This window comes from Musca domestica, unplaced genomic scaffold, assembly GCF_030504385.1.
Source record: "Musca domestica strain aabys unplaced genomic scaffold, Musca_domestica.polishedcontigs.V.1.1 117, whole genome shotgun sequence".
Classification (NCBI taxonomy): Eukaryota; Metazoa; Arthropoda; class Insecta; order Diptera; family Muscidae; genus Musca; species Musca domestica.
In genome coordinates this window covers 692,406-702,063 of record NW_026712147.1, presented here as the reverse complement: position 1 = coordinate 702,063, position 9,658 = coordinate 692,406, and the positions used below count along the sequence as shown (strand labels likewise).

Genomic DNA, 9,658 nt, shown 5'->3' with positions numbered 1-9,658 from the left:
CAAATAAAGATATAGACTTTGGTCTTTTTTTCCAGGTGGCTCTCATCATGTTTTGCATAGTCAACATGCTGATTTACTCGTTCAAGCCACTCGACTTCGAAAACACATTTCATCGTTTTTCAAGAATTTCACTGGAATATTACCATATTTTTCGATGTCATTACGTACTTTTCACATTTCTTTTATTCTGAAATAATTTTCAACTGACAAATATCCTACAGTTTTTGTTATTTTTAACATTTTTGAATTGAGTGACTTCAAAATTCCCACTCAAACCCCTGAAACGATATAGACGACATCTGCTGATCCGATTTTTTTCGAATTGAGTGACTTCAAAATTCCCACTCAAACCCCTGAAACGATATAGACGACATCTGCTGATCCGATTTTTTTTCGAAGATAAACGGTGAGAGCATTTCGTTGTCTATATTTTCTTTTGTCTATGTTATCATTTCAGTAATTAACGAAATTGATCGGTAAATTAGCGACGAAATCAAAGTAGTCGCTAGATACCAATGTTGTCAACTTTAACTTCCTTTTTATATCAAAAATTTCGGTTTCAAATTTGCCGATTTTTGTCGGTAACTTAAAAAAAGAGTGAGAGAATCTCACTACAGAGCAATAAATAACTCAACTGTCAACATAGCTTTCTTTACTCGAACTTATTGGCTAGACAAATTCTGTGCAAAATATTAATTTATTTTCGAAGTCCAACAAGCTAATTGAATACGCAAAATGGTTATATGTAGATTTATTAGTCTATATCATTCACAAATCATCTGCAATTGATTGGAAATTCTTATTGTGAAAGTCAAAACTCCTCCCTTTACTACATTCTGTAAAAATTCGTAAACATTTCGGCTGAGCTTCTTTGAACGACGGATACGATGAAGACGAAAACTAACTGCAGAAGTAATGTAGTCTCTGTAGATGTACTCCTGTAACCGACTTAAGCAAAACAAATCAACCTGCGGTGGATGCGGTTATGACAGGGTGCCCGAAAAATTAATAAAAACAATAAAAAATTAATAACAGACAATTTTGGCTGAATAAATATGGGAGTATGATTGACAGATACTGATTAGCAGACTGTTGATTTTTGATTTTTAATTTTGACAATTCTTCATATATTTCTTCCAATAGTAGTATGTAAATTCATCAAATGTAAAAGTTCCTAGAGTTGCGAAACAGTTTGGATGTTGATTATACATGTATCATTTATCGACATATTGTGAGCATTAGGCATTTTTAGGCTTCAGTTTATTAATAAATTGCTAGGGGTCATAGTTTTCCCAAAAAATATAAACACTTCTTTTGATAAGATAAGTAATACAATAAGTTTGTGTACTTTTCCAGCTATATTTACTCACTAAGTTCTTTTGAGAGAGTTAGAAATTTTATTGTAAGAAAACTTATAATTTTATGGTGAATATAAAATATATTTCCACAAAATATTAAATCCATTTAAAACATACAAAAGTTTTCGAGCAATTGTTTACCATTCTCAATGCAACTTAAAAAATTTTCTCAATATAGTTTGTCTAATTTACTGTACTTTTGGGTGAATTGCATATTCAATGTCGCACAAATTATCGAGTACAGATATGCTGAATATAAGTAAAGAACAGGAGGTAAGTGCCTCTTTTTAAATGTCTCGCCAAAAGGAGAAAGATGAATGGGGAAAATATAATTTTCACCGACTCAACCAGAATCACATTTTATTTTATCAATTTTACAGCTTTGATCATATTTTATTCACTGGGGCCGCTTTCGAGAAAAAATACAAACGTTCTATGGCAAAAAAATTGGCAACTCTATAAAATACTCTACCTTAAATATTATGCTTTCTTTTGTTCTTGTATTTACCCTCCCATTCCACCCAACCAACCCCCCTTGGATGCAAAATTCACTGCATATCAAAAATGTGCTCATATTGTGAGAAAAAATGTGCCGGTACTCTCACACCCCAATCAATGATTTTGTTCGCTTTTTTGGCAAGTTGAATGAGCTCTATCTTCTCTCGCACTCATACCTCTTTTTGCCAACATGAGCCTCCTTTAAATGTTGTCAACCCAATTAAATTGGTTTTCAATTTGACGCTTTTTTGTAATGAGGAGAATAAATTTGCTCATTATTTAAAAAACAGTTCCAGTACCTGCAAGAATCTACTAGTCTTGTAGCATTTTTCGTGCAATGACGAATGACGGCATGACAATCTACCAATACAAAATTAAATTTGAAAATTTATGGAAATCGATTTTTTTCGAAATCGGTCACATATTTCACATGTTATATAAGTAAAACTTATTAAAAATCTGTATGCGTTGACTTAATTGTAGTAGAATTATTATACTGTACCAAATTTGGACAACATCAAGTGTCCTGTACATTGAAAAAAATATATTTTTATGTATTATCGTTAATACCTCTTGTAGATTCTGAATTTTTGAAAATCCACCTTTTTTAGTGACAAAGTCGATAATTAAATATAAACCTTACACCTACTATAGATTAAAAAATCTAGTTTGAGAGTATGTAAGTTTAGAGTTCTAAATATTATGTAAAATTTGAATTTAAGGTAACGCTGTTACAAACATTCAATTTTTTGTATTATTCTTTTATATTTTCAACACACAAAAAAGAAATTGCTCAATTGTCAATGTTGAAAATGTTCAACTTTGGAAATTTTTTCACCCGACGTATTTTAGCAACTGTCATATACATATACAGCAATACATGTGTTTCAATTCTGTGGTAAAAATGTCGACTGAGTACGTCGAATTTTAGGTAACGTTGTAATTGGAAAATTATACAAAGGGGTGAATTTAATAAAATATCAATTTTTAAAACGTTATTATTTGGTTTATTTTTTATTTAAAGATATGAAACCGACGTTTTTGATTAATACGGACTTAAAAATTCAAACTGCAGCAAAATTTTATTTATAAACATAAACCTCAAATACTTCTTAAAAAATTTCCAATCTTTGAAAATACATCCTGAGAACTTGAGATTAATTATTTCCTTAAAATAATTCGCGAAACTTTTACATTGTATCATTGCCATTTATAGGTATGCCTCATACATTTTCAAGATCAACGTGGATGTCAAGAGATCAAATAAACAATCGACATCCAAGTCTACACACAATGAACGACCTGAGACAAATAGAATATAGTACAAGGTTAGATCTCTTATCAATATTCATAATGAAGAGAACAATCTTAAACATGTTAAAAATACAGAAAGCGGAACACAGTCTCAATTCAGTAGTCTAAGAGGAAACTGCTTAAAAAGTACATTTAAAACGATGAATTTCCTTTGTGAAATATTATATAATTGCTATATAGTGATATTGGTTCTTACGACGATAGTTAGTCAAGCTATGACGGCACCACAGCAACAGAGGCAATATTACAATGCCCATTCCTATCAGTATCCGCCACAACCAGTTTATCCCCAGTATACACATAATGCCAATGGCTATTATTATCATCCACCACAACAACGCTACAATGTGCCTGCACAACCGAAAAAGGAAAAATCTTATAAGGATATATGTCGTATGGTTAATGCAAATGGTTTCACCAATCCCGGTGGTGTTCCCAAGTGTCCTTATTAATGTGTAATTGCAGAGCAAAGATATTCTTACTGTCTAATTTTATGTGTGTAAATTTGTGTCTTAGGAACAAATCAAAAAATAAATGTAAATAATTTTATAGTTTTTCAAAAAAAAAAGTTGTTTGGCAAATAATATATATATCTTTTTAACCCTTTTTGAAGATCTTCTATATAGAAAATTCACGTAGATTTCCTTTTTATAAAATACCTTCCTGAGGACCGTCTCATCTACAGGGTGAGATAAAAAACTACAACAAAGTCAAACGCCATAATTTTTACATTTTTTTAATTTTATTGAATGAAAGCAAAAAATATCGGAAATAGCATTGAATTTTAGAACAAGATTTGTTCGACTGGGTCACCTTTGACACGAATTATGGCCTTCAAACGGTTAATGAAACCGTCACACGCTGCCCGAATGTTGGTCGGGTATTTTTTAATGCCAACCTCGTTTTCCAATACTCCAGACACAATAGTCCAACGGATTGGTATCCGAAGATTTTGGGTAGCCGCTGAAAATGAAGCGAGGAACCTCATTTTGTAACCATTCTTGGGTGGCGTGTGCTGAGTGCGATGGTGCTGAGTCCTGTTGGAATGTCCAAGGTCTGCGGCCAAAATGTTTGCGTGCCCAAGGCTGTAGAATATTTTCGCGATAATATTCAGCATTTATTCTGATGCCACGGTCAATTAATACGAGCGGAGAGCGACCATCGGTTGTGATGGCGGCCCACACCATCACCACGGCCGGCCTTGAGTTTTGGTGGCCAACCGAAGGTGCACATTTTCAGCTGACTTCTTTAGCTGCTGGACAACGAATGTTTTTTCATCTGAGAAAACCAAATTCGGCAGTTCAACACTTTCGGCCAAGCGAAGCAACTCTTTAGCTCTTTTGGGTCTTTTTTCGGCCACTGCGACGCAGTTTTCGATCAAGTCGCTTCTTTATTTTCGAACCATTTCTGCTGATGTTGCTGTTTTCTTCCGTCCACTTCCTTGACGACGGGCTACGCTACCAGTACCACGGTACGAGACACAAAAGATTTATTCACATTTAAATGCTGGAGTGCTCTAACGATAGCCACTTGAGGTTTTCCAACCAAATATAAAGAAATCACACTATCACGCTTGAATTTCATCACGAATAACTTTTTTTCTGGTAAATTCTTACCAAAATTATTTGAAGCGCTTGTAAACAATATAATGAGTTGTCACTGGAATAATTTTAAGAACTGTCGGACGAGTGGCTTAGAAATGACAGCAGTCTGAAGATGGTTGCAGTTTTTCATCTCACCCTGTATAGACGGTCTCATTTACAGAAGACATTTGAAAGACCTTGTAAGGTCCTTTAATTGTAGAAAATACATCAACATTCTCTTGGATGCCTTTGATGTACAGAAGTTTAATGGTCTAGCTTTTAAGAATACTTTTTAAGTATATTCCCTTCATTCAAGCCCCTTTAAATGTCTTCTTCTGTATATTGTCGTATAGACCTGTATCTAGAGGCCATCTTTAGATAAACTTTATAACCAATTTTATTTATATAGGCTTTCTATCCATTGAATCCTTTCAAAGTCTTATCCATCGAAGTATCCTTTCGGGATAACCTCATTGTTTTAAAGTTACTGTATTCGACTCTTAAGTATAATTTAAAATAGTTTTAGATCATTATTTAATTTTTAGTTTTAAACTAAATTTAAGCTTTTTATAAGTTACATTGTGAATTGTTGTCGTTTTTATTAACCTACATATACAAATGCATACATATACTAGAACATTCTTTAGTTAGCATTTTCTGTTACACTAATTTTAATTCCCTAAACAAAACATTCTTGGAACGATAGGATTATTTTTCTGTGCTTAATAGAGAAAGATAACAAGGGAGAAAAATAAACCCTGAGTGTGGCCAGCCTTTAACATCAGTCATCATTAAATTTCATTCCGTAACACTAATTAAATAAAATCATAATAAGGAATCATCTTTCATCAGCAGTTCAATATTCAACGTACGGCAATAGAGAGGGGAAAGATGTTTTACTTAGCAAAGTGTGGGGTAATTGTTGAATATTTTGGACTTTAGAAATTTGGTACAGATGTTTAGAACAATCTCTTGTGGATAATGTAAAAGACACAGGCTAAGAAGAAAGCAAAGGCAAAGAACAATAGCATTTTATCGGTACATTCACGTCGTCCATATTTCTTCAACAGTTTGCCAGATTGTGAAATGGTACCGGCTGTATTTGTTAGTTCATCCCGTGTCGCCTCCACATTTTGTGAGGATGCCACCAAATTTTCCAATGTAATGGCACTCTTTTGTGTTGTCTCTGAAAGATGTCGTGATATGGCCAGCATTTTCTCAGTTACATTATTTTCTTGTGACACCAAACTGCCACGATTATGACGTGTCGCTGATCCAGCGGTGTGACGTTGCCGTAAATCTGTTTCGCCTGTTATGGCCATAAGTTCTTCACGATTTGCCTTTTCAATTTCTAACATAGTAGCCACATTTGCTTTACGAAATGCCTGCAGCACTTTTGAGAATTGTTCCCTTTGGGTATCGACTTCTTTGGACAAGGCCGGGTCACCGGTATCACGAGCCCAATCATTTAGGCGATCAATGTTTTTCCTCAACGCAGCCAATTTTGCACGACCAGCCTCATTAAGGGCTTCCAATTCTTGTATTGAGCCGCGATATGTAACAATGTCCTTTGAAAAGGGAATTAATTAGTCATACGTGAATATAAACGTAGTCGAAAATCCTCACCTGTATGATGGCCTTTGCCTGTAGATTGTTGTCAATTAAATCCTGCCTTATTGACTGCAGTGCGTATTTCTCTATATTCATTTTGGGTTGATTGGAATGAATTGAATTGGGAATTTACTTAAAAATTCAGAATGTCCTGTTCCTTTTTACGTTATTTTTCTAAATAATAATATGTTTTCACAGAATGACAAGTTCAATCAGTTTGTAAAGCACAAAGTTCCTATAAGAGAACCCACCGCCGTAACATAAGAAACAAAAGCCAAAACGGAATGTGCGATAAAGATCAAAATCAAAACTGAAACAACGAAACTGCTACGCGATTCATTAAATGAACAAAGGGACTAGAGGTGTGTCGTCGCGAGTCCATATTGTTCAAAAGAAATATTCACCGAAGTGGTCAATAGAAAAATGTATACCCTCTGGATTATTTGTTGCTTTCTTAGAGTTTACACATGACAAATTGACTTGAAATCGGGGTTGTAGAAATTCGATGAGAAATATGCAATTTATTCATAGGAAACATGGTACAATGATATCAAGGTAGGGCTATGATACCATATGATTTCAATTTTTTTACTTTCTTGGCTTAATATGTCATCTTTATTTGTTTATGTATGTGTTTTCTTTTCTATAACAAAAACATTGTTCAGTAAACATTCAAATTCGAATGTTTTCAAAATGTTTATTTCATCGTATCCATCGACAAAATCTAGAGTTTTGTAGCGAAATAATCCTTTATAGATATATAGAACCTGGTTTTGAAAAGAAGTGTTGACCTTTCATTCAGTTTTCGCGGTTTTCAATTATTTATTCAAAATAAATGCAACAAGTTGTTTGATTTTTTTTTATTGTTTTGATACTAATTCTGACATTACAAGCCAAACAGGTAGACCTCTATACTTGCAATTTTTTCAAAGTTGCCCTACCTTCTCTTCATTGTACCATGATAGGAGCCATGGCAGATGAATACAAGTAGATGCATCAACGCTTGGGAGCAATGATATGTCAAAAAAATTTAAATGTTTTTTTTCAAATATAAGTAGATTTTTATATGTTTTCTTATACTACGTCATTCGGAGGCTATTATAATTCGCGTTTTTCAACAATTTTTACAAATTTAAATAATTTTTCATTCAACATTTACAATTCCGAAATTGGTTTGACAGTTCATTGTCCCAGCAGCTGTGTCGACGCGTCTACCTATATTCTTCTACCATGATAGGAGCCAAAGATTCAATCATGATAGAATGATACAGAAAGGCACATCAACACAGCTGATGATACAATCAGCTGTCAAAAGATTTTTGAATGAATATTTATATTAAATTAATTTAAATTAATCTATTTATTGTTGCAGATATTTTTAAATATTTTTGGCATATCAATATTTCCAAGTGTTGTATCATCTACCTGTATACTTCTACCCATGGTACAATGATATCAAGTTAGATATGACCTCTTTATTTGTTTATGTATGTGTTTTCTTTTCAATAAAAAAAAAATTGTTCAGAAAACATTCAATTTCGGATGTTTTCAAAATGTTTATTTCATCGTATGCATCGACAAAATCTAGAGTTTTTGTAGCGAAATAATCCTTTAGAAATATATAGAACCATGGTACAATGAAGAGAAGGTAGGTCAACTTTGAAAAAATTGCAAGTATAGAGATCTACCTGTTTGGCTTGTAATATCAGAAATAGTATCAAAACAATAACAAAATCAAACAACTTGTTGCATTTATTTTGAATAAATAATTGAAAACCGCGAAAACTGAATGAAAGGTCAACACTTCTTTTCAAAACCAGGTTCTATATATCTCCAAAGGATTATTTCGCTACAAAAACTCTAGATTTTGTCGATGCATACGATGAAATAAACATTTTGAAAACATCCGAATTTGAATGTTTTCTGAACAATTTTTTTGTTATTGAAAAGAAAACACATACATAAACAAATAAAGATGACATAATAAGCCAAGAAAATAAAAAAATTGAAATCATATGGTATCATTGCCCTACCTTGATATCATTGTACCATGTATAGAACCTGGTTTTGAAAAGAAGTGTTGACCTTTCATTCAGTTTTCGCGGTTTTCAATTATTTATTCAAAATAAATGCAACAAGTTGTTTGATTTTTTATTGTTTTGATACTAATTCTGACATTACAAGCCAAACAGGTAGACCTCTATACTTGCAATTTTTTCAAAGTTGTCCTACCTTCTCTTCATTGTACGCATGGTACAATGATATCAAGGTTGGGCTATGATACCATATGATTTCAATTTTTTTATTTTCTTGGCTTAATATGTCATCTTTATTTGTTTATGTATGTGTTTTCTTTTCAATAACAAAAAAAAAAATTGTTCAGAAAACATTCAATTTCGGATGTTTTCAAAATGTTTATTTTATCGTATGCATCGACCAAATCTAGAGTTTTTGTAGCGAAATAATCCTTTAGAGATATATAGAACCTGGTTTTGAAAAGAAGTGTTGACCTTTCATTCAGTTTTCACGGTTTTCAATTATTTATTCAAAATAAATGCAACAAGTTGTTTGATTTTTTATTGTTTTGATACTAATTCTGACATTACAAGCCAAACAGGTAGACCTCTATACTTGCAATTTTTTCAAAGTTGGCCTACCTTCTCTTCATTGTACCATGCTTCTACCATAGTACATAAGCATAATTTATGTCAAATTGTAATGCAAGCCACACACCGTACAACTGGTTGTACAACATGGAGAGGTGGTATTCAAGATTGTATCGTTTTGGGGCGGTTGTACGAAGTTGTGTCTCGGTTGTATGAAAAATCATTTTTTTTTATTTTTGGCATTTTGTACCAAAAAATTGTAATGCAAGCCACACACGATACAACCGTTGTTACAACTTAGAGGGCAGCAAAGTTGTATGCTTCGGCCACAAACGATACAACTTTGTGTACAACCTCTTTGTACAACTTCACTTTTCGTAGATGTTATTCGAGTTAAGATTACACCGGAAAAAAAATCATGTTCTATAATTGGCTCAATAGCATTTATTTCGTATTAATTATTGAAATTCCATTTTTATACCCTACAACACTATGTGTTGGGGGTATTATAAGTTTGATTGGGCCAGAATTTATGTAACACCTCGAAATATTGATTTCCCATATAGGAAAGTATATATGGATCTTCCTAGCTCGCCGAGCTGAGTCGATCTAGCTATGTATGTCCGTCCGTCCGTCTGTCCGTCTGTCCGTCTGTCCGTCTGTCCATGTTAATTTGTAATCACTCTAC

The 9,658-nt window shown here is 33.1% G+C and overlaps 1 protein-coding gene across 1 annotated transcript; it reads right to left on the bottom strand.

Moving 5' to 3' along the window:
• Nucleotides 1-5,270: 5,270 nt before the first annotated feature.
• LOC131807197 (vesicle transport protein SEC20-like) lies at nucleotides 5,271-6,582 on the bottom strand. Its single transcript, XM_059132242.1, has 2 exons — nucleotides 6,380-6,582; nucleotides 5,271-6,321 (listed from the first exon to the last, which is right to left on the bottom strand). The coding sequence occupies exons 1-2, from the start codon at nucleotides 6,458-6,460 to the stop codon at nucleotides 5,713-5,715; spliced, it is 690 nt and encodes a 229-aa protein (XP_058988225.1). The 5' UTR covers nucleotides 6,461-6,582; the 3' UTR covers nucleotides 5,271-5,712.
• Between the last annotated feature and the right edge of the window lie 3,076 nt (nucleotides 6,583-9,658).

Coding starts and splice junctions, on each gene's coding strand:
- LOC131807197 (XM_059132242.1), bottom strand. CDS start 6,460: ATGAATATAGAGAAATACGCACTGCAGTCAATAAGGCAGGATTTAATT. Junction 6,322..6,379: donor AGGCAAAGGCCATCATACAG/GTGAGGATTTTC, acceptor CCCTTTTCAAAG/GACATTGTTACATATCGCGG.